Consider the following 25,575-nt stretch of genomic DNA (forward strand, 5'->3'; position numbering starts at 1 on the left):
CAAGGAATGCCTCTCCTCAAAGGGAGTAGTAAGATATAAAATGGAGATGGCTATGATGGAAGGTATCATGGAAGGAATGAATATATTGAGCAGTTCATTTCATGGCATAGAAACAAGATAAGGAGATACCATTAACAATCTGGAGATCCTAGATCAAATCATAGATAGGAATATTTCTAGGATGGATTTGACTCTAGTGGGGAGGTTTTTAGGAGCTAGGCCCAATATTGAGGTTGTCTGTGCCTTTCTTAGAAGGAAATGGGCTTTGAAAGGCTAGGTGGACATCATTGCTATGGCTAAAGGGTGTTTATCCTTTAGCTTTTCCTATGAAGAGGACAAACGTGAGATTCTATGCAATGGTCCATGGGTTGTGGGCAAAAATATCTTGCTCTTACATAAATGGTCACCTAATATGAACCCTCAAGATGAATCTATGATTCAAGCGCCCGTGTGGATTAGACTCCCAGGTTTGCCTCTAGAGTTTTGGGTGGAGGATATGTTTCAAGGTATTGCTAATGCTTTTGATGAACTTTCATCAGTGGACCCAGATACAGTTTCTAGAAGAAGATTAACTTATGCTAGAATTTATGTGGGGGTTTTTCAAGGAGTGGATATGCCAGAGGTTATTTCACTTAAATCTAAACTAGGAACTTGGCAGTAGAAGATAGAGTATGAATCCATCCCCTTTGCGTGTTTTCATTGCAAAAGATCTGGTCATTGGGCGAAAAAATACCCAGCTTTGATCAGAGTCCAAAACAAGTTTAAGAAAATTTGGGTTCATAAAGGAATGAATGATTTGGTAAAAGTTGTGCAATGCTGCTCTAAGGAAGGGAATACTCAAAAGGGCAGTGGTATTGAGAAGGGGACTTTGGTGTCAAAGGTTTCTGAGAAAGTAGATTCAACCCAGCGAGATGAGATTTCTTGAACGAAGAACTAGGAATGGGTACCTTTGGACCATTACAAGGAAGATGAGAATCCCACGTTAGCACCGAAAGTCTCAAAAATGGGGGCAAAGAAGTAGATGGTGAGATTCAGATTGAAGATATAATCAATGACGAATCTAATTCCCATGAGACACAACACTGTATCATTGTGAGGAAGGAATCTCAAAGTTTGGTTAGACCTCTTTCAGATGTGACATCTATAGAGAGCAATCTTAAGTGGGGGGATGTTGAGGACAGCTCTAAAGCTTTGATGAGGGAGGATGATGACTCTGGTGTAGACTGGACGATAGTGGGGGCCAAAAAACCCTCAAGATTGAAAAAGGAAAATGAGGTTTCATCTTTTAAAAAGAATAAAGAGAATGCTTTGTTAAGCAAGAAAACTAGGAGCAATAAGACAGGGGATATCCTCAGCACTCCATTTATAAAGAGCATTAAAAAGGTGATCTTAAGAGCAACAAAGCTAGGGATTGTTGTTTACCTCTAACACCATCCAGGAAAGGTATCAAATCTGGAGATGTTGGTCTAACTCCTATTTCTATAGGAAGACCCTCTAATGTTCAGAAAAGAATAGTGGAGACTAATAGGAGTATAGTGGATGGTAGTCAGAGGGCTATCTTAGATTCAAAATCTTTCCATAAGAGATGAAGTTTATATCATGGAATATCAGAGATTTAAATAATCCTCACAAGCAAGATATGGTGAAAAATATGATAAGGGATAACAAGCTGGATATTGTTCTTCTGCAGGAAACTAAAATGTTAAAGGATAAAGTTGAAGGTCTCTTGGTTTTTTGGGGTGGTAAGGTTCTTGGGAGTGATTCTGATGGGGCCTCAGGTGGTATGGCAGTTTATTGGAATGATAGATGTATTAATGGGGAATTTATCTCTCAAAATAGAAATATGATGAACATTAAATTCTCCAATACTAAGGATGGTTCTTCTTGGGTGCTCACTAATGTTTATGACCCCAATTCTAAATGGGGTAGAAAGACACTTTGGGAAGCCCTTACTAATCAGAGAAAGAATTTTGTGGATGAAAACTGGATCATTATGGAGGATTTCAATACTTCTCTGAAAGAGAACGAGAAGATGGGAGGCAGTTAGACTAACTTGGACAGCAGATTGGAGTAGATGGATTTTATTGATACTCGTCTCTTGAATGATACGGATTTGCATGGGGTTGATTATACTTGGACTAATAGAAGATTTGGGAAGGAAATTATTCAAGTTAGATTGGATAGAGCCTTTATTAGTAGTGAGTGGTTTTTGAAATATAAATGTTCTCTTTCTGCTCATGTTCAAGTTGGATTAGATCACTACCCCATTTTTGTTTTGGCTGACCCCTTTACTATTAAGAAGAATTATCCCTTTAGGTTCGAGAAGATGTGAACTCTTCATTCGGGGTTGGAAAACCTTATCAAGGAATTTTGGAGTATCCAAGTGGAGGGTACAGCCATGTTCAAAGTTGCTAATAAGCTGAGAAATGTTAAAAAGAATATCAAAAGATGGAATAAGGATAACTTTGGGAACATTTTTGACAATAAGAGGAAGATTATTGAAGAACTTAAAGAGATTTAGGATAGTATTCAGGTAGAAGGGTATGGGATTGTTTCAAGGGAGGAGGAGAACTTGAAGTTGATTGAGATGCATGATATTATAACCAAGGAGGAGATGTATTGGAGACAGCAGTCTAGAAAGCTATTTCAGAAGGAAGGGGATCGGAATGCTAAGTATTTTCATATGCCTACATTGAAGCATAGAATGGTTAAAAAAATTTCCAGGCTTATTGTTCATGGGGTTCCTACTGATGATAATGAGATTATTAAAGGGGAAGCTATGGATTTTTTCAGTAATCTGCTGGAAGGTGATCCCAATCTAGATAAGGATAAGCAAAAATTGTTTCTTGATTGTATTCCAAGATGTATTTCAGATGATCAGAATAAATTCCTCACTGCTATTCCGTCTAATGATGAAATTACCAAGGCTGTCTTCTCCTTTGAAGGAGACAAGGATCATGGTCCCAATGGGTTCCCTTTCCTATTTTTTCATAGGTATTGGTTTATCATTCAAGAAGATGTTTTTAATGGAGTTAAGGAATTCTTTGGATCTAGAAAAATTCTCAAGGAGTTGAATGTACCTTCCTCACTTTGATTCCTAAAAAGCCTGGTGCTGATTGCATGGATCAGTTTAGACCAATCAATTTATGTTACTCTTTTTATAAAGTTATTTCAAAAGTTCTAACTCTCAAAATTTTATCTTTTCTTCCTAATTTGATTTCTAGACAACAGAATGGGTTTGTTCCTGGCAGGTAGATCCTAGATTCTATCATCTTGGTGCATGAGAATATTCATTCCCTTACTATTTCCAAGGGAGAGGGGTTCTTTCTTAAACTTGATTTATCCAAAGCATATGATAGGGTGGATTGGAATTTTTTTAAAAGAGGGTCGGAAGCTTTTGGGTTTAATAAGAGATTTTTAGAGTTGGTCCTTATGCTGGTTTCCTCTGCCACCTTCTCTGTTCTTGTCAATGGATCTCCAACTCCTTTCTTTTGGGCATCTCATGGGTTGAGGCAAGGGGATCTGCTTTCACCTATCCTCTTCATTCTCATGGCTGAATGCTTAGGTAGATTTGTGGAGAAAATGGTGTCTGTGGTGCTCAGACCTTCGTCTAAAGATCTTACTTGCTCCATCAACAATTTGTGGATGACTCTATTGTTATGGTAGAAGCTTTTGTTAGGAATGCGAGGAACATCAAGAAAGCTCCTAAGGATTATGGGCATGGTTCTGGCCAAATTATCAATTGGAATAAAAATGTGATTTATTTTATCAATGTCAATCACAATAAGCAGAATAAAATTAAAAGAATTATTGGTTGTGAGATTGGTACTCTTTCGTGCTCTTATCTTGGTTTACCCCTCTGTCTTGACCCACTTGAGATTTTCTGGAGTTCGCTGATTGATAAAATCCATTCGAAGTTAGCAGTTTGGAAAGGATCCCTCCTTAGCCAGGCCGGTAAGGTTATTGTTCTCAAATCCACTTTACAGAATGTGTCGTATGCTTTGGCTATTGAGAAAATTCAAAAACTTTTCTTATTGACGGGTATGGAAAAGAAGAAACGATTGGCTTTGATTGCGTGGGAGAAAGTGTGCATGCCTATTAATAAAGGAGGCCTTGGTCTTAGAAGGGTTGCTTCTATGAATGATTCATTACTTGCCAAGCTTATTTGGAGATGGCACAAAGAGGAGGGAGAATGGAGAGACATTTGGAATGATAAATATAATAGGGAGAATCAAGATTTTAAACTATTCCTTAGCAATGAGACTTTACAAGGGGGTTCAATGATTTGGAAACAAGCTTAGAAAAATAAGCAGATTAATAATAAAGGGGTCAGATGGAAGGTGGGAATTGGGAGGACTATTCAGTTTTAGGATGATATCTGGATTCTTGATCATACCCTCAGTTCTAATCAAAGGTGGAATGGCTTTATGGAACAATGCAAGAACCTTTTTGGAATTTTTGTGGAGGATTATTAGGAGGATAATTGGGTTAACTTCAATAGAGTGGATAGTAAACTTAATGATCTTAACAAGATTTTGAATGCAGTCTTTTTAGTTCAAGAAGAGGATGCCTTGATATGGAAACATAATCCCAATGGGTTATTTTCTATGTCTTTGATGTATGCTAACGCCTTTGAAGAGCATTAGGAGCCTTGCTAGTTTAAAGGTATGACACCCAAGGTTAACATATTTTTTTGGATTCTTTTGCAAGATAAAATTCTTACCACTGACAATTTGTTGAAGAGAGGTTTTAACCTTTTCAGCAGATGTTATCTTTATAAGAAGCAGATGAATCGGTTAACCACTTGACTATTCATTATTCTTATACTAGAAGATTATGGGAAAAGGTTTATGGTTTGTTGAATATGATTTGGGTCTTTCCCCTTAGCATTCAAGAGCTATTTAATGGTTGGAAGTCTCCCTCTAGTAATACTTTGGTTATGATGTGGGATTTCATCCTCCCGTTTCTTTGCTGGGGTGTTTGGAAGGAACAAAATGATAGGGTGTTTAGGGGTAATTAAACTAATTCTGGCCAGTTCTATAAGATTAAGAATATGGTGATGGAGAATATTAGATCTTGTTTAAAAGGGAACCAACCTTAGAATGCTTGGGAAGAAAAAGTGATTCAGAATTGGAATTTGGATGGTCTTAGTCTTGCTCAAAATGGTCCTAACTTAAGGGATTTGGCTGGAGGGAATTGTCCTCCGTAGGACTGGTGTAAGATTAATTTTGATGGGGCTTCAATGGTCAACCCAAGGACGGCGGGTTGTGGTGTCATCGTCGAGAATACAAATGGGGACAAATTGGGTGGGATGGCCACTACTATTGGGGAACAAACTAATCATGTGGCAGAAGCAAGTATAGCTTTGTATGGTCTTAGCTATGCCAAACGTTTGAATTTGAAAAAGATTTGGCTCGAGGGGGACTCCCTTAATATTATAAATTGTCTTAATAAAGTTACTGATCCTTCTTGGACTATTCATAATATTATTGGCAAGGCCATTGATCTAATCAATTCTTTTGAAAATTGTGTTGTCACCCACAACTATAGAGAAACTAATCAAGTTGCTAATTGGGCTGCTAATGTGGCATGCAAAAGTCCTGAAAAGTTAATTTGGAATCAAGGTGATATTATTTCTATCAAGGGGCTTTCCTTGATTGAGTATGACAGAGTTAGAAGCAAACAAAAAAGTTTCATTAATGATGAATATGGCATCAAGGATTAATTATGATTTGGGCAGGATTGGGAAATGATGGGTTATTATGAGTTGGGCAATGTCTTGTCATTCATTGCCACACAAATTGTGGGTCTGTTTTCTTACCAAAATCCTTTGCTGCGATTTCAACACTGGGTTTTTATTGCAATGTGCTTTTTTGAGGACTGAGAGCACTTATTTTAGTTTGAAGAAAATGGGAGGAAGGAGAAAGAGGATTGAACCAGCGAGTTGCAAAGAATGGAAGAAGAAGAGTGAGATTTGGGACATTCTGGAACAGGGGAGTTTTACAGGATTTATGGAGAAGCTGAAAGGTAGTAACCTTGCTATTACCGCCAATTCATCAAAATATGGAAGGATGGGAGTATTTTGGTGGGTAATCAGAGAATGGAGGTTATTGAGGACATTATTGCTGAAGCTACGGGTCTTGACACTGAGGGTATCAACTTCTATTAGGATAGGAAGCTTTCAGATCGGGCGGTAGAAGATTTGCGAATACGATTAAGGAGTGCAACACGCTGGTGAAAATTGGTAATTCATACTTTAGCCTTGGCTCCATTTCTCACCCTTGGAGGTTTGTCATGTTTGTGGTGATTGAATATCTTACTTTAGATGGCCGCTTTACAAAGCTATATGGACACCATTTTATGTTGGTTAACCATTTTAGGCATAGGGTTAGGCATAATCTCCCCTTCTACCTCAGGCAATCGCTGGGTAATGCTATTTTAGCCATTCAAAATGATCTTGAGGGTGTTCATGCTTGTCATGAGGGTTTGATGGTTCTAGTTATGAACCTTCTGAAATCCAAAAAAGTGGATAGACCCTGTCTGAGCAAGAAAACTTTAGATTGTGAAACAAAGGGAAGTGAACCAAAGGAGGATTTTAATGAGGATATGGAGGATGAGGTTGTTGAGGTTGAGGTTAAGAAGAGGAAGAAATGTGATCCTGGGAGCTCGTCTAGGAAGAAAATGAAGAATAAGGAGATTGATTCTGAACAAGACACTGATTCTCAAGAGGAGAAGGAAGAGGGTATTGAGAAGAAATGTATCTCGGGCAAGGTTTTTGGAAACAAGGGGAAGGATATAGAAAGGGATTATGTTTCTTCTGATGATGAACTCCTAATTAAGAGGATGGAGAGAAAAAGGAAAAATGTGCTTGCTCAATAGTTGGATGCAGATAAAGGGTTTAAGGAGGCTAAGTTTGATAGGAACAAATAGGTAGGGAATGAGGATTACCCTGTGCATAAGAGGGATGAGGAAGACCAGGGGGTTTTGAAGGGAATCTTGGTAACCCAGGGCTTATAGAAGGATATTATCAATCTGAAGCTACAGATGTAGGACATCTCAATAGAATGTGATCAGCCCAGCAAGACAACTAGGGGGGAGAGAACTCTAGGTCAGCATATTGACAAATTCTCTGAGGTTATTGGCAATGCTAAAGAGGTAAAGAATTTGATGGAATGCGTTCCACCACTTGAAGCCAAGAACAAAAATTTGGATCAGCTAAACAAAGACTTTCAAAAAAGATTAGATGGTCTGGACAACATAGTGGGTAATTTGGAGAAAACGGATAAGAAATTGGCCGATCAGAATTGCACTATCTTGAAGATAGTGGCTAACAACTTTAACACCCTGTTGAACAAGCTTGAACAAGGTAAAGGCCAAGGCTCTAAGGATATGAAAGAGGACCAGGGTCCTAGCAAGCGTACAAGGGCTAATTCCAAGAAGAGTGAGGTTGTGGAAGCAAAAGAGTTGGATGATATGAAAGCCTTTGCAAAAAACATGAACATCCTGGCAGACCAAGTAACGAATCTTCTAAAGACATTGTAGTTGTCTCGATGTTGTCTTTTTGCTTTCCTTTTGCTGTCTTTTTATGCATAGTTGTTTCCTAGCCTCTTGTTTTAGTTTGTTTAGCCTACTCTTTTTTAGGTACTGAGGCTTTGTTTCATCTGAGCTACTTTGCTCTTGTTTCTATGATACTTTGTACAAGGTTTCAGGTCCTTTAAAACCTTTCTTTACGTAATCAAAACAATCTGGAAATATATAGCAGCATCGATCAGCAGAGAAGACAAGGAAATATAGAAGAGAGTTGTCTTACACAAAATAGATGTAGGCTACAACAATATCAAAGGGAAGGAAATACCATCGGTGTTCTTCAGAAGAAACGCTCATCTAATTATCAGGACAAAAGCAATCATAGACATACTTAGATCGGGCATATAGATTCGGCTGATATTTGAGGACTGTCATTACAGCATTTAGTAATTCTAATAGCAATTCTTGTCGTATTATCACTGGCTACATATTATTTGACAATCAATTAACGTTATAAATATTTAGTTATGATTGGATAGAAATGCATTATCATAAAAGGAAGTTGTAAGGAAAGAGGGATCATAAGGATTGCCATCTTGGTAGGGACCCTATATGGATGTCCATGTTGCCCATCGTTGGGGCTAAGAGGGCCAAAGTACAGCTCTTGTGCTTAGATTGGACAATTGAGAATCCTCCATTACAACCTTCTGTCTAGCTCTATATTGATGGCTAGTAAGTCTTAGGAGATGAAGCATGGATATGGTAAGCAGATACAAGCATCCCACTAGGCAGGGACCCCAAATGAATGTCCACGTTGCTTGCCACTAGATCCAAGAGAGCCAAAGTTATGCTTGGGCTTAGTGGTGGATGGCTTCAGGTGGACCTATCATGCTTTTTCTCTATTGTGTTTGCAATGATGCTATATATAATCTATGAATCTCATGTTTAATGGACTAACCCTAATAATGGTTATATATATTATAGATAGTTTGCAAACTCTACAAGTATTCTTCAAGTTGCCGAGTACTCTATAATTTTTTGTTAGGCAAGTTTTCACTTGTTTAACTCACATTTCTATAGGTGCAAAAAAAAGAGGGTGAAAATGTTGATGCCAGTAAAATGATGGTTAAAAGGCGTTTTCTACATGTTTTTGCTATAAAATCATGCATTTTCTCTTTTGAGATGTCAATTTTTTATTTAATACTTTTTCTAGTTGATTTTCACAAAATAAATGTTTCTTTAAGAGATATTAATTAGTACTTTCGAAGTTGTCAAGTTTTTGCGGAGTTGAAAATTTTAGTTTTGTTGTGTATTCTCTGAGTTTGAGTCTGCAGACTATGATATTATGCATTTACATGTTTCTTATGATTGCAGAACTCAAAGCAAGGATTGCACTATTTGAGGAGATATTTTACTTGGTAAGATGTACCCCTAGCTGTAGTTTGTCGCTATTGTGATTGTTATGACAAGTTTGAGGCCAGGCTAGGAAGGGGACATCAAACCAAATTCCTCCACAAAGAAAAAAAGTGCTATCTTAAAATTAAAACCTTGCCAAAGATATATTTTTCAATGAACAAAATGGAACGTAGATTTTGGCTACTTTTCAAAGAAAGTGCTCATAGACAGATTTATATAGCCTTGCCTAGACCTAAAAATGCTAAATATCTGGGTTGTGGACAATTATAGGCCATCAGATATTGTAGGGATACAATGCCCTTTGATTAATCTACAAAGTTTTCCAATTTAACATGAAAAATATCAAGTGTTCCAATGAGATCCATGGTTCATGCAGAAATCAGATGATCTACCAATCACTATAACAACACAAAGAATTTCTTTAACTTTCAAGTGAATATTGGCAGGTTATCTTAGAGAAAAATATTGAGAGGTAATTGCTGAGTAAACAAGATTGAGATTCACAAGAGTTCCAAGCATGTTCAACTATGCATGTATTTATGTCAACTTGACCATGAACAAGTCTTTGCCCGATAGATTATTTTAGGAATTGGAGTAACAGATTGCCACAACTCTTGGACTGTATATACCCCATTTTGATGTTGGAACTGTTAGACACATGGCCACTCAGAAAAGTGACGCCTCTCAAAGGATTTCAACTAGCAGAAACTTAAATGCAGCCTTAAGAGCATATTGAAAAGCAAGCTTTGTGATTGGAAACAACCACACAAGATCATGTTAGCCAGCAGAATAATCGGAACAGGAACCAAAGTCGAAACAAATTTCAGAAAGTCTAAGCAAGGAAAGGGGAAAAATCAGCAGGTTTAGCAAACCAAGCAATTTTAACAAATCCATTTGCAGTTCGAATAGCAGGTTATACTTTGTTCCTGTGTCGTCAAATAATTTAATGGAACCTGCAAAGAAGAATTCCAAATGAAAAGGCATGCTAGAAATCTCTAGTCCATTCTCATTGAAAAATCCATTTGCAGCCCTTTAAGAACAGGATATAGTGGAGATGGGGGACGTCTAATCTAATCCAAACCTTGTTCCTGTTTCCTCAAGTAATCTAAAGGATTCTGCAAAGAAGAATCCAAACACAAAGGCGAGCTAAAAAGTACTAGGCAATTCTTATTGATGACTGATTTGTGCAAGCCATCTGCTTGGAGCAATAAATCTCAAACCAACGCAGATCTGGGAGCCAAAGTATGAGAAATACTAAGAAAAAAGGAAGAACCTTAAATAAGGCTATAGAAACTGAGGAGGGCCCAAAAATGAAGAGGACACTGATGGACACCAAACGTTTCCAAGTTGTAGCCACATCTAGAAGATACTTTTGTCACACTGAATCCTTTGCCATGTGTACGACTGGATGTATGAGGTATATGCATTCTTAACAGATGCCTCTTGGTCAAAGATTAAAAGGGACAAAGATTAGTTTAACTTGAATACAAGAAAGTAGAGAAAACAGTAGCTGACAATCTACAATGGATCAAGCCTATGGTAAATGGGGTAGCGAACACATCCATTTTTGTGCAAACTGGAGGGTAGATAACCCAAGAAGGTATGTTACCCGCTCTCTTACCTCTTTCATGTGGTAGGTGGTTTTTTGCTTCTAATGAATTGTAGCTGTAAATATATATAATCTCCATATCACAATACTAGAATTACCTATCTTGAGAAAATTAGAGATTTGTTAACAACTAATACTGGGCAAAAACTGATCCTTATGGGTGATTTTAATACTGTCAAGTCACTGAAGGGAGAAAAGGTCAGGAAATGTATGACATTAGAAAAATAGATGCTCAAATGACCCTTATTGAGTCTAATAGCATCATATTCAGAATTTGTTGCAGGATTTTTTACCTATTGAGAACAAAAGAAAATGAAGATGCTATGATGAAAAAAATTAAAATAAAAAAGAATGATTCTTGTAACCGATAGGTCTCAGCTAGCAAGCAAATCAATGTCCTTGCCAGTGATTACATACTTTTTGATAATTGACCTATCAATTGGAAATCTATAAGGTGACTTCTGATCTTATTCTCAATTTAAATTTGAAAGCATGTGGCTCACTCATCTTGATGTTTCCTTAAAGATAACTAATTGGTTGTTAGTTGGTAATATTACCTTACATATCAATAATTTTTTTGTTAAAAACCTAGCTCATTTGAAAATCTAAATGTAAGATTCATAGATTGTAGGAGATGATTGCTATCGTACTAGTATGCCATTTAAAAGAAATGTGAGATTGGTATTTGGAGATGACAAACACAAAATATTTATAAATATAGTTAAATTTAGAGAAAAAAATTATACGATGACTACCTTACTTTGACTAAGTGAAATTTCAAAAAAATAAAATTGTAATATTATAAAGTACAAAAATATTAAATAGATGTCAACAAATGCATAGACTAGTTAATTAACAAGTTTGATTGAAATGGAATACTCTTTATTGGATGTAACGCTCCACCAAGGAATCCTTGAATCATAGGGTGAAACACGCACTTAAACATACAAAATTACTATTTTGTAAAACAAATACATCATGTTGAAATATGCATAACATAGTAATAACATTGCACATAACAATAAGATAAACCAACTAATCATTTCACAACACGTAACAACAGAAGTTTGCATTTACTTCCAATTGTTCATGACACTCTTTAATGCAACTGACATGGTATCAATTCGTCCCTTAGGTTGCCACAAGAGCTTGGATTAGATTCCACGAGCTGCATATGCTCAAGCCGGTCAAGTATAGACACCCTCACTAGGAGAGGACAATATCAATCAACCGCACATAGTAACGAGTTCTAGGTTCATTTTATAAGGCACCAAATCAAAATGTTCCTATGATATCTAATCATGCAAATTAAACATTAACCACAAGATAATCATGATCATTTAACAAATTAAACATCATTAATGCAATACCAATTTACCTTGTATCCACAAACGGGTCAACAATCAAGTGCACAATTGAACTGGGGGGACATACCGAAGTACAAGAAAAGACACCATTTGGTAGGCGCAAATGTCGATCTACAACTAGGTTCCAAATAATGGCTTGAGATTTCTCAGACAAGTGAGTTGGAAATGTCAATTAGCAAGTAGAAGCATCGATCAACACAGGTGCTATGGACAATCTCAGGTGTCAAACCACAAATTTGGCCCAAATACTACGGTAAAATAGTATATAACTTTGGCGACTCAGTTGTATAGCTAAAATACATTCCTACTCACTACCAAGTGTACAAAGCATATGCCATTAAGGCTAAATTTATTGGATTCTAATACATCAAATCATAATTACATAGTCATTACATTACCATAATTACAAGTACTTCACAATTGTCACAAGTACATCAACGAGATAGAGGAAGTGCATAGTATAATGAAGTAATCCCGAGTCCACGCACGAACCTATACACTGGTCCCAATGATGGCTTGTCATGCCACCCGACCATGTGGTCTCCTCAAGTCCACCCCATCGTGCTTGTAGAGATAGTAATCTGGCCCAAGAAATCACTGAATGTAAAAAGAGAAGGTGGCTTACCCACACACAAGACACAAAATACAGTCCAAACAAGATGACCAGTCCACACTTCTATCAAGATCACATCAAGGGGATAACCAAGTACACAATCCAATAGGATCACTATTCAAATCTACACCGGGGTTGGATAGAAAGTACAAGAAGCAGGATTGCCATTGCATAGCTCAAAGAGATGGCTCACACAGAACCAAGCAATCCTTTCATGAAGACGAGGAGGCTTGATCATGCACAATCAACGTCCCATGGACAAGAAGGCCTCCTTGTTGTATCCTTGTCCTATAGGAGCACTCAAGGCATGCAAGAGGCATTCCTATTATCTTGTTATTATGTTCTTACCCCATTGATTTTATTATGTTATCACTTGTATTAAGAAACTCTTTAATGGGTTGTCTTGGCTGTTAGTGTTTGGTAGCTACAATAGACATCATTTTACCTGCAATGTTATTTTCCTTGTTGATGTTATCTTGTTCACAAGCTTTATCAGATCAATTTTTGTGAATTATTCCTTTTCCCCTGTAATCTTTGATGCTTCCTCTTCAAGAGGTTCCGCACTTTGTTCCTGCAATGGAGTTGGTGTTTGCTTGGTTCTCTCACAGCTTCCATATTATCTTTGTGTTTGTGCGTATGAGATAATAGAAACTATAGTTTTGTGGTTAGCTATTCTGCTACTGTATTCTTCCTTAGTTCATTAGTGTTTTGACATTTGATTCATCAGAGATCAAATATCTTTCCATATTTGCTAGCATCAATTAGGAAGGTTCATTGTGCTGCAAGCCTTGTAGAGTTATTCGTGCTCACTCGCAATAATCATGTGGTGATCATCTTCCTCTTATTGTTTCATATTAAATGCTTGATTAAAGCTCAAGTTTGGGTGTGTTCATATATTAAACAACATACAGAGTAAGTGACATCAGGTGTTAATGTTTTCTCAAGCTATGACTCCTTGGCTTCCTACTATTGTGATCTTTCTGGACAGTGTCATGAAAAGGCAGAGTTTAGTGTATGTGGTTACAATTCTAGAGACAATCGTGTGATATTATTGTGATGGTGTGAGAGTTGTTATAGAGTTTGATTCTATCACCACGTTAACTACTCAATGCGTCACTGTATCTGCTACATATTTTATCATTTTTTTTTTGTTGTAGTTGGTACAGACTGTGAGAGATGATCAATGTAAGATCAATCTCTTGTGTGACATTATTGTGTACAGGAGAGCTATTGAAATCTGCTTCAGGCATTATGACTTTGGCCCTTTTGTTTTTCATCTGCTATAGGCTCCCTGTGAATGATCCATTTATGATCATTTTGTATGTTGATAATGTCATATTATATGTAATTTATAAGGTTTCTATTATATGGAAGACGTTGAGAAAGTGTTGCTCAATCTGATAAGAGACATACTTTTGTAGATAGTTAAAGAGTTAACAATCTCTGATTGGATATTGCCTCTGATTAAGCTTGAGATCATTGTATTCAGACTTTGTGTTCAATAAAGGATTGTTCTTAGTGTGGTTGGATTTTTCACCCTCAAGTGGAGGGTTTTCCTTGGATAAATATTTGTTTCATCTGTTCTTGTGCATTTCTAAATTTCTATATATTGCATTTATTGTCTTCTGGTTCAAAACTAAACATTGGTGGCCCTTTTTTGCCTCAAAAAAACATTGGGAGCCACTCTTCAGTTCGGACTCTTAACACCCACACCAAAGCTCATGACCAAATCAAACCATCATTGAGCAATGCATAAAAGCCTCATTACCCACTATCTCATTTTCTAAATTACACTTGCCAGCTATGTTCACTATAGACATTCATTGGTTTCAACCAAGAGTACGGATCCAATATTGATCCCACAACAAAATCTCATATACAATGTCATGATTCCATATTATAGTAACCAATTTCCATGTATAAATTCTCACGTTTACACAAGTACCAGATCAGCCGAAAACTAGTCATGGAGGCCACCTCCATTGAAGGACCTCCAAAACCACTAAAATTTTAAACTTAACAAATGATAAATCCGGGAAATCCATTGGTTCCCATACACCCAATAATCCAAAAACGTACTAAAATTCTCAATAAATCCATCCAATTTCAAAAGGGAAGCTAATGGTACAAAAACTGTCACTTTCCCAACAAAATTGGAAAAAATCTAAAACTCATCCAAATTCACTTCTATAAACTAGAAACATGATTAGTTTCATCCAACGCTCAAGCAACAACCAAATTGGAAAGCAAGATAGAGATGAGGAATTCCCTACCTCGACTTAAGAAAACTTGCCAAAATGGAGTCATCAAAGTTACAGTGAAATGCAAAGTTATTTGAGTAGCTGGTAGAATTCAATGAGAACAACCAATGTCCACTCTAATCTTGCAATACAAAAATAGAAATCCAAATTCCACACAAGAGGGTTTGAGAGCCAAGCACAACATCAAAAATAATAAGTGTTTGATAATGAGCTTTTATTTTAATTTAAAAGGGCTCTTTTTGAAAAATCAGAAATGATTTAAAATGACTGAAGTCAATTATAAAATAAATCACAGAATCCCCGAATTAAATAAAATTAATTTATTCCAATCATGCAAATTACTTATTAACCACAAGCTAACCATGATTATTCAACTAGTTAAATATCATTAATGTAATACCAATTCATCCGACATCCACAAATGGGTGAACAACCAAGTGCAAAACTGAACTAGACAAAGACACCGAAGTACTAGGAGAGATGTCATTTGGTAGGTGTAGATGTTGATCTACAGTTGCTTGAGATGTCTCCAAAGTCGAAACAACAAGTTGGAGACACTGATCGACAAGTGGAGGCACCATCAAAGGCAAGTGCTGACAGACAATTATAGACACTGATCCTCAAATTCGGCTCAAATACTAAGGTAAAATTGCATAAAACATCGTCGACCAAGTTGTACGACAAAATTACATTCCTACTCACTGCAAGGGGTACAAAGCACATCATTGAGGCTTTATTCACTCGATTTTGATGCATCAAATCATAATTAGATATCAATGACATTACCATCCCTTAGGTTCATTACTCAAATCTAGACAAAGGTTGGATGCAACGTCCAAGAAGCGGGTGTCTCATTGCATAGCTCGAATAGATGGCTCATGCAAAACCATACAATCCTTTCATGATGACAAGGAGGCTTGATCATGCTAGATCAACATTTACAGACGACCAAGCCTTCTCATTGTGTCCTTAGCTTGAGCACCCAAGGTGTGCAAGAGGCATTCTCATTATCTTGTTGTTATGTGTTTTCCTCATTCATTTTATTTTGTAATCACTTGTTTAAGCAACTCTCAAATGGGTTGTCCTGGCGGCCCCTTTGTGTCTAGACCCCCATTGAGAGCCACTCCCAAGTTCTGACCCTAACACCCATAGAAAGGCTTATGACCAAATTTTTCTACCATTACACAATGCATAAAAACCTCATGCACAATATTTCATTATCACAAATAAATTTACCAGCTATGTTCACAACATACATTCCATTGGTTTTGACCAAGTGGATCCAATATTGATCCCACAATAAGAGCTCATATACAATATCATAATTCCATATTATAATAACCGATTTCAGTGCATAAATGCTCACTTTTACACAAGTGCGAAATTGGCCAAAACCCAGTCATTGAGAGCATCCTCCATTGGTGGATCTCTTAAACTACTATAATTTTAAACATGACAAATAAAAAATCTGGGAAAACCCATTTGTTCCCATACACCCAACAATTCAAAATGTAATAAAATTTAAAATACATTCCTCCAATTTGAAATGGGCAGCATAACAGTACAAAAAAAAAACTCTTTTTCTCAACAAAATTGGAAAACATCCAAAACCCTTCCAAATTCACTTCTATAAACTAGAAACACAATTAATTTCATCCAATAAATTATTTGCAACACTTGAGCAACAATCAAATTGGAAAAAAAGAGAGATATGAAGAATTCCCTACCTCAACTTAAGAAGACTCTAAGGCACAATGAAATGCAAAGAAATTGGGGTTGCTGGTATAATTCAATGAGAGCAATTCAAAGAACCAATTCCCACAAAATGCGTGCTCTTTAATCCCCTAGTCCAAATAGAAGACCAAATTCCACACAATTCCTTCCCTAAGAAATGTACCATTTGTAGCTTCAAGGAACAAAACAGTATTACATCAGTTCATAATCAGAAATACATGATAAGCAATTATGTGCATGCTAAGTTGCTGATGTTGATGCTGATGCGGATGTGAGAATCAGATGTGCGGAATTTGTTTTTTGGATTTTGGATGTGTTTGGATGCATCTCTTATATATGTGTGTTGATGAATTACAGCTTCAGTTGGATAAAAACAGATGACTGATTACAACCTAAATTCATTTGTAGATGTATAAGTATCTATATTATGATACTCTATATATTAAAGTTTAAATAGTGAAGAAATTAATATGAAACAATAATACAGAGATTCTATATATATATATATACAATCATATTAATTTATGTATTTAAACTAAAATGGTACTATATTATATCTTGTCTGTTTTGAGACGGACTCTATTAGCGACTGCGACTCTATTACATCGGGAGACTTCTATTTAGAGTGGAGACTTGTCCACAGGAGATGTGACTCCATGTGAAGTGGGGTCATTTCATGTGTCCCTGTGAACTGTGGACACATCCCCACCCCTTACTCCTTTATCTATACCAGGAGACCGAGTGGTATTGAGATATCATGAACACATAAAAATACATCAGTCTTCTGTCTCATACACTGATGGCATACATACAGATCTGTTTAGTGCAAATACAATCTGCTTTCACTGCAGAAGATCATATACAGATATTGGTGCAAACATTATCAGTATTCTCTGCAGAAAACAGAATCATAGTCAAGAGAATAATTAATTCTGATAAACATTATCAACAACTTATCAAATAAAATAAGATTTTCATTATAAGAAATCTGATCGAAATTTTCAATTATACACACACAAAAAAAAAAGGTCATTCCATAGTATGATACTTCACCATTGATAGTTCAACTTCAAACAAAATGCCAAAATGGAGACCAAATGAGAAGAATGAACAATGGATGACCTTTTAGGGCTGTTTTAGGGTATAGGAGCAAAAAGGAGTAAAAAAACAATAAAATATAGCAATTCAGCACATGCAAAAATATGATTTTAAGTGATTTTGTGTGTGTAGAATTCATCTGGGCCTGTGTGCGCATCCGGATGCCCATAGAGGCTTTGTGGGTGTGCCCAGGAAGCACCGCCCAGGCCTGTGGATGCTCCCTGAAGCGCTGAAAGCGTCTCCACAAGCATCCATAGGCCCAGGCAGCGCTTCCTGGGTGCATCCACAAAGCATCCGTGGAGAACCGAGAATCAGAATGCATCTGCACCAACATCCACTGATTTCCAGAGAGAATCGGTACCTAAGGATGCATATCATAATAGTTTCTTTGTTTTTGTTTCCTTAATTAGGTATGAAATTAAATTTAACTTGTAAAGTGCAATAGACCAGATTATATGTTAAACCTTGAGGTTTTGTATGCTTCATAAAAAGATGGGAGTTAGCATAGACAAGAATAAGACAAAAAAGAAATAGTACTTGACAGTAATAGAAAGAAAAATTGAAAGGAGCAGTGACAAACAAGACAGATTTTTAAACAATGTTTGTAGTGAACCAGGTATGGATCTGCTTCCAAGGACATGTTATCAACTCATGTCATTAAAAAAATTCAATTAAAGCCCTTTAGAAGGGAGACTAGTTTAATATGATTGTGACATATTCAAGTGGTGGCTTCTGAGGATTAAATAGGAGAATATGAAACATTTCAATATTAAAGAGTAAGCAATGCTTCTGATTGTCTATACAAATATTTATTGAGCCAGGTAAATATGTATACAGTTCTAACTGTGTAAGAGTAATATTCTCTGAGTGCTGCACAAATTTTTATACATGTTTTTCTAGTGCAGGGTTTTGCTGAGCTTGAGTATGGAATGCTACGGTACATGGGAGCTATAGATGACTCAACCTTGATCGTCACTTCTGGTATCTTTATAAGCATATTATTAAGTTTCTTAGACTTGCAGTGTACCTACACTTAAAATGCCTGGTAATTAGTTCCTTGAACATGTGCCTATAATGCTATTTACATACAACTTATGACTTTCTTATCATCCGCTGCATGTAATTGTAAAAGTAAAATTAAAAATGGAAACTTAATTAGCTTGATTGGAATATAACATGTTTTCATTCTCTTCTTGTTGGGGATTGATATATTTATCTAAGATGGTGTGCTGGACTCAACTAACAAGAGGATTAAAAACTAAAATAAAGGATACTAGAGATATCAACCATGCAAATGAAGGATACATTTTTATGGTATGAAGACAAAATTTGTTTAGTTTAGATTGCTAGATTGGCAAGAGAGAAGGTTTCTTTATTTAGAGATTTCAAACAAATAAACCAAAGAAAATGCTGTAGATAGATCTGCTATAGCAATACCTGGATTGCTTTATTATGGAACAAGCAATAGTTTCACTTTCTTGATGAAATAAAATTACTTATTGCTAGAGAAGTTTTTCTAGCTTATATATATGGCAATGCATATTGTCATAAGGATGTCATTATTTGGAATGAAATTAAAAGATTTTACACTTAATTTAAGATTTACTGTCTTCAAAATACGGAGAGCTCATCTTCTGGCTTTGTTGTTTTGTTTATTGGTGTTACCTAAGCAATATTCTATAACTTGTTATTAGGAAATATTCAAATGAGTAAAGTATATTTTCTATTTCATGTCTTAAAATTTTATATGTTGAAGATTCATAGGAAAAATTTTGTTCTCGAATTTTATCAATTCCAATCTAGATTTTTCTAGATTTACAACTGTTGTAAGAATGAAAATTTAGTGACAATTGTATCTGTTGTGCCTCACACACATCCCGTTTAAAACATTGATCTCTTTTCTGCCCCCACCTTGTTCTTTTTGGTTTGTTGTATTTCTTTTTGGCTTGACAATTTCCAGTTCTGCCCTTTGGGATTTTTGAGATAGTTTTCACCTTTAAGATCTTGTTGACCTAGATGGTTGTCATTTTCCAAGTTAAGTTCTGAAACCATTGAAGTTCCATGGGGGAGTCATAACTCAAGGGGATTTCCCTCTAAGAGAAATCCTTGGAATGCTAAAACCTCTGAAAAATCCTTGAAAGGCCGGAATCTTTGAAAATTCTTTGGAAGGTCAAAATCCACTAAAATTCCTTGGAAGGTCAAACTCTCCCAACATTCCTTTGAAGGCCAAAATCTCCTGCAATTCTTTGGAAGGTCAAAATCTCCTAAAATTCCTTGGAAGACCAAAATCTCCCAACATTCCTTTGGAGGCCAAAATCTGTTGAAATCCCTAAAAGATCAAAATCTCATAATTTCCAACAAGCTAAATTTCACAAAATCCAAGGATTGGCCGAAGTCTAAAAAATGCATTAAAAAGGTTTTTGCTTAATCAATCCAAAAAGGAAATGTTCAAAATGTAGCGTAGTGATGATTTTACTCATGATATGGACGTGAAACTAGTGCAATTATTTTATAATTATTTTATTCATCTTTTTTATTTTTCAGATCAGGTGCAGCTTGTCAAACTTGGGAACTCTTATCAAAGATTGCAAGGATGAAGTAAATTTAAAGGGAGTATATCTTTCAACAATTATTTCACTCCGAATAATGGTTACAGACACCAACCTTACATGGAAGATTAAAAGAATCTCTAATAAGCATGGTTTCAAAAAGTGCAAACTAGAGTGGGACAAAACTTTTAGGGAATCTACTAGTAAGTTGGGGTCCCTAGAATGCCAATTGAGGGTTATGAGGAGAATCTCAAAGATTCTATTTAAGGTTCCTAAGATATGGTACAAGGGAGAATAATGTTGGGCACGTGGTGCTTGAAGATGATCTGATGTAATCTCTGTGCTTAGCTAATTTTAAGATTTCAGTTGAACTTTTTCGGCTTTTCCTCGTTGGGATCCAAAACAATTTTGTCTTTTCTAGCTATTGTAACAATCTATATTCAAAAAAGTCGGATATTGCCCTAGGGTTTAGCCTCAAATTTTTGTTGGTAAAAATAAATCTTGGCCCTTTAATGGGATTAAATCTAGGTCCACCATTTGAAAAGTGAAATCTATTGAAGGGCTTGGCCTCTCCAATTGCGAATAGGAATGCAAACTTGATGCGAAAGGCCTACCAAAATTAATACGAGAAATCATCGTTTTTGGTGAGATTGTGTTAACTGTGAATGTTAGCATATGGTTTTGCCGTTAAATTAATTTTGAGTACAGGTATGAAGTTTTGTTGAGATTGATGCTTGATGAAGTTTCAGGTTCATACCATGTTGGTCCTTGCTGATTTTAAGTTTCAAAGTATGGTTAATCTAAACCCTTTATTTATGAAGTGAAGCTCAATCATTAGTTGTTTATTAGTTTGCAGTATGAGATGGTTTACCATTTAATTGAATGAGTAGCGTCTGAAAATCTGAAGCATTCCTCTCAAGATTGCACCTAGTTTGTTGTAGCTGTGATTTAATATGGTAAAAAAGATATGAATAACATATTTGGACACCTGTACGATGATGGCACCATAAGATACATGTTCAATGATGGCACCATTCCCAATGGCTCAAATATTCGGAATGGCATGCTCAAAGCCAAAGAAACTGCCAAATGCAAGGTGAAATGGAGAGTAGGAAATGGTAAAGACACTCTTTTCTGACAGGACAATTGGTTGTTCGAAGGGCCTCTCCTCAATTTTCGTGTTTTGATAGATGGGCTAATACTTGCATTTAGAGGTTTGGTAGAAAAGTTAGTGACTACAGATTAGGCCAAGAATGGAGAGACCTTTCTTTAATCTCTAAGGATCTAAAATCTCTTATGACTATCCTACATTCAATGATTTTGAATGATGATCAGGACCAATTAGTGTGGGAGAATACTTCTAGTGGCATTTACTCGGTGGCTTCTGGGTACCAAGCTCAGATGAAGCAAAATTCCAAACCTCTATGGGCGAAGGCTTGGTACTCAGGCCTTATTCCTAAAATCAACATCTTCTTTTGGCTTTTCCTCCAGAACAAGGTTCTAACTATTGACAATCTCAACAAAAGGGGTCTCTATATTCCTAATAGATGCATTCTATGCAAAAACCAGGCAAATTTTGTGGACCACTTGTTTATTCATTGCTCTTTCACGAGAGGCGTGTAGTCTATTTTCAGTCAAGGTTTTGGTTTGGACTAGTGTGCCCCTGCCTCCACTACTGAATTCTTTAGGCAATGGGATGATTCTTGGAAGGGTTTTGGTCTTCAAGCCATCAACAAAAGGGCTCTGCCGTACTTTGGTTGGGGAATACAGAAAGAACGCAATAATCAAATCTTCAAGGATGCCAACCTTCCTACCAAGATAGTGTCGAGTAAAATTCGAAATGCCTTTTTGGAAAATTACCTTTTTTGCAAAGGATCTAACTCATTTGCAGGAGACACTAGAAGTAGTAATGACATAGAAAAGAAGGAATGCCAATGGTCTTTGCCCCCAATGGGGTGGCACAAAGCAAATTTTGATGGGGTAGCAAAAGGTAATCTGGGAGAAGTGGGCAGTAGTGGGGTGAATAGAAATAGCTATGGTTATGGCATAGCGACAGTTACCTTCCCTCTGGGGCACCAAACTAATCACTTCGCTGAGGCTTGTGCAGCCCTTCAAACTACTAAGCTAGCAAAAGATATTAGTGTTAAATGCCTTTGGCTTGAGGGGGACTCTAATAACATCATAAAATGCCTCAGAGGTGAAGATCCTCCATCCTGGTCTATTAAAAATTTGGTGAAAGAAACCAAACAAATCCTGCTTTCTGTCAAGAGGGTCTATCTGTCACATGAATATAGAGAGGCAAATTCGGTTGTTGGCTGGATGGTTAACGAGGTAGTGAAAAGGGACACATCATACAGGTGGATTAATGGTGACGGGATTTCGAGGGCAGCTAAAAGCATGATTGAGATTGAGAGAATCTAGGGGAGGACAGGAAGAATTAAGAGTAATTATGAAAGGTAATGCTGTTAGTTCCACATTTAAATTAATGAAAGCTAAGCATGGGCTGAACACGAGTAATCTTAATTGGGAGACTTTTTGGCAAACTTTCTGGGTGATTGGTAATCTTAATTACTATTGCATTCTCGAGGACAAAGGAAAGTTTTGTTTCGATGAGATTTATCAAAGTTTTGTTCTTCACTCTCAGAGTTTGCAGAGAATTTGTTCTACTCTTAGCAACAAAATGATGGGTGAAAGGCATCATAGAGAGCTTGAGGATGAAGCGACGAAATGGAAAAGGAGGTCGAAGGTTTGGGAGAAGTTGAGGGAAGGTGGCATTTCGAATTTCATTGAGAAATTGCATGGCTGGAACCCTAAGGTTATTGAACTTATGGTCACGTCTTGGAAAGAAGGGAAAGTTAAGATTGACGGTATTGATTTCCAGGTTAATGAAGGTGTTATTGCGGAGGTCACTAAATCCCCTTCCGAGGGCATCAACTTCTTTAGGGATAAGAAAGTTTCCCTCAATGTTGTTAAAGACTTTGCCAAGAATGCCAAGGAGATGAAAGATTTGGTGAAGACAGGAGTGTACTATGAACCAACTTTAATTAAAAAACTATGGAGGTTCGTTCTTAGGGCGATTATCTCTTACATTATGATGGACACTAGGTATGATAGAGTTTGTACCCATCACTTTGTCATCCTTAACCACTTCAAGTATGGCACTAAAATCTCCATCCCCTACTATGTCTTCTTCTTTGTTAATAAGAATATCATGGGATATAAGAAGAAATCGTATGCTAATTCGGCTTTCCATGAGGGCCTATAGTTACTGATTTATGAGCACTTTAAGGCTCAAACCCATGGCAGATCCATAGCCCATAAAGTGGAGTCCTCAAAGGACACAGAAAGCTCCTATCTCTCATCGGACATTGATGAGCTTCATTCGGATGATGAAGAGGAGGTGGCCAAGATTATAAAGGATGTGGGCAAAAATAAGAAGAAAAAGGTTGGGAAAGGCTCGACGGGTAAAAGTATATAGTTTGAGGTTAATTTTGCTGAGGACTATAATAAAGAGGATGAGGGGATGGATATGGAGGAGAATAATGTGAAAGAGGAGGGAACTAGCAAGGTCCCAATTTGCAAGAAGGTGGAAAGCCCTGCCAAGAGGAGAAGGGGAATTGATATGGACACTGATTAGGATTTTGGCAAGGGACAGGAGACCCCTCTCAACGCCCAAGAGGAGAGAAATGAGGATTATGGCACGGAAAAAACTACCTATACTTTCGGCTCTAAGGGTAGGAAACAGTCTGGAGGAACTTTGAAACTCGGACTGTGAAAATGGGCATTGTGAGAGAAACTATCCAGCCCAAAGTCTTAGAGGGAAATGATGGTAGAATTCATTTGGAGCAACTTATTGATTTGACAATGGTGATTCTCAGAGACAATGTCAAGGAGGTGGGGATGAATCTCCTCAACAATGCCCGAAACAGCATGGTGGAGAACTTTCAGTCTATGAAATGGATTTTCCATGAAACGGAAGAGATAAAGAATAGCTTGCAGGGTTTGGAAAGGAAGGGGAAGACGGGACCGACAGAATTAGCAATCTAGATACCAAGCTAACTGAGATGGAAAAAAGAATGGATAGGATGGAGAGCTCTCTCCACAGCTCTACTAACCAAAACCTCAATATTATCAAAGGCTTAAATGATAATATCAAACAATTGCATACTATGATGGAGGTCAGCACAAGGTTGAAAGACGACATAGACAATGAGGATAATAGGGTAACTAAAGTGGATGTCAACCCTTTGGTTGAGAGCCCGAGCAATAAAATGAGATTGAACAAGAGGAAGAGGGACAGGGAGGACTCTCCAAATGACATTCAGCAGATGATTGATGCGGCAGAGACCATGGAAAATGTGGAGCTCAAGGCAGCAAAGTCGGTCAAAGATATGGTGCCTTGATTGGTTCTCTTGGCTTTTCTATTTTTCCTTTGGTTTTTTGGTTTTCTAGGCTTGCCTGCTCTTTAAGAGGTTGTGTTTTCTTATGACTGGTTCTAATGGCCTTCTATGGCCTGTTGTTTTTTGTTGTTTTGCTTCATGCTCTAGACTTTAAGTCAGTTTTATTTTGTTTATTGTTGGATTTCAGGCACCCGTTAAAACTTGTTTTACTTAATCAAAAACATTTTTTTGGCATCATTAATATCACTTCTTTATTCAGTGTCAACACTTTTCTCCTATATTCCAAAAGAAAGAAAATTACGCCACTTTGAAGTTGACTATAAAGAAAAGGCATTGAATACAATTTGGTCATAATCAGTCAATAATATTATCAACAACAGTTAACAAGCTATTTGCACAGAAATAAATAATTTGAAATAAGAAACAGTGGACATGGCTGAGATATGTGATCAATGATGGTTTTATGGTAGTTGACTGAGTCAAGGATCAATACAATATGAAATGGTTACATATCGATAAAGATAGTCAAGGACTATACAATATTGATTGAATGGGGAAGATAAAGAGTTCAATGAAAACAAACACCCCATTACATGGTGATTACATGTACTGGAGTCGACTGGGAAAGAAAGATCTAAGCACATGCATAGTAGTAAATAAGGATACCATCATTGTAAGGGTGAGTATTCGAGTAGAGTTATCGATAGTAATGGGCATTAACATGACTCCAACAATGACCATCTCAAACCCATACAATCATCAAGCTAACTAAGCCCATCATAGAGTAGAGGATAACTAATAGGAGTATAATTGCCTTGTGAAGTTAGAGTATGACTTTACCAATTGTCTAATGGTATGGAAATTATGATTAGGAAGGAAATAAGAGTGCAGCCATTATTATTCAAGAGCTGCGATTAATTATGAAGAATAATGATTACCAAAAATAATACAAGGTTGATATCATTGCAATTTACTTGGCAATGTCACTAATGATAACTCAT

At 36.8% G+C, this 25,575-nt stretch overlaps 1 protein-coding gene across 1 annotated transcript in view; it reads left to right on the forward strand.

Annotated features, from left to right (window-relative positions):
• COG0212 (NagB/RpiA/CoA transferase-like superfamily protein) overlaps window positions 1-25,575 on the forward strand; it is a 172,427-nt gene that overhangs the window by 102,919 nt on the left and 43,933 nt on the right. Inside the window, exon 4 of the mRNA XM_089797745.1 lies at window positions 18,531-18,606. Within this exon, the coding sequence (XP_089653871.1) occupies window positions 18,531-18,606 (76 nt within the window). The remainder of the gene's footprint in view (window positions 1-18,530; window positions 18,607-25,575) is intronic.

This window comes from Cupressus sempervirens, chromosome 8, assembly GCF_028749045.1.
Source record: "Cupressus sempervirens isolate cs-2001-9-10 chromosome 8, ASM2874904v1, whole genome shotgun sequence".
Taxonomy (NCBI): domain Eukaryota; kingdom Viridiplantae; phylum Streptophyta; class Pinopsida; order Cupressales; family Cupressaceae; genus Cupressus; species Cupressus sempervirens.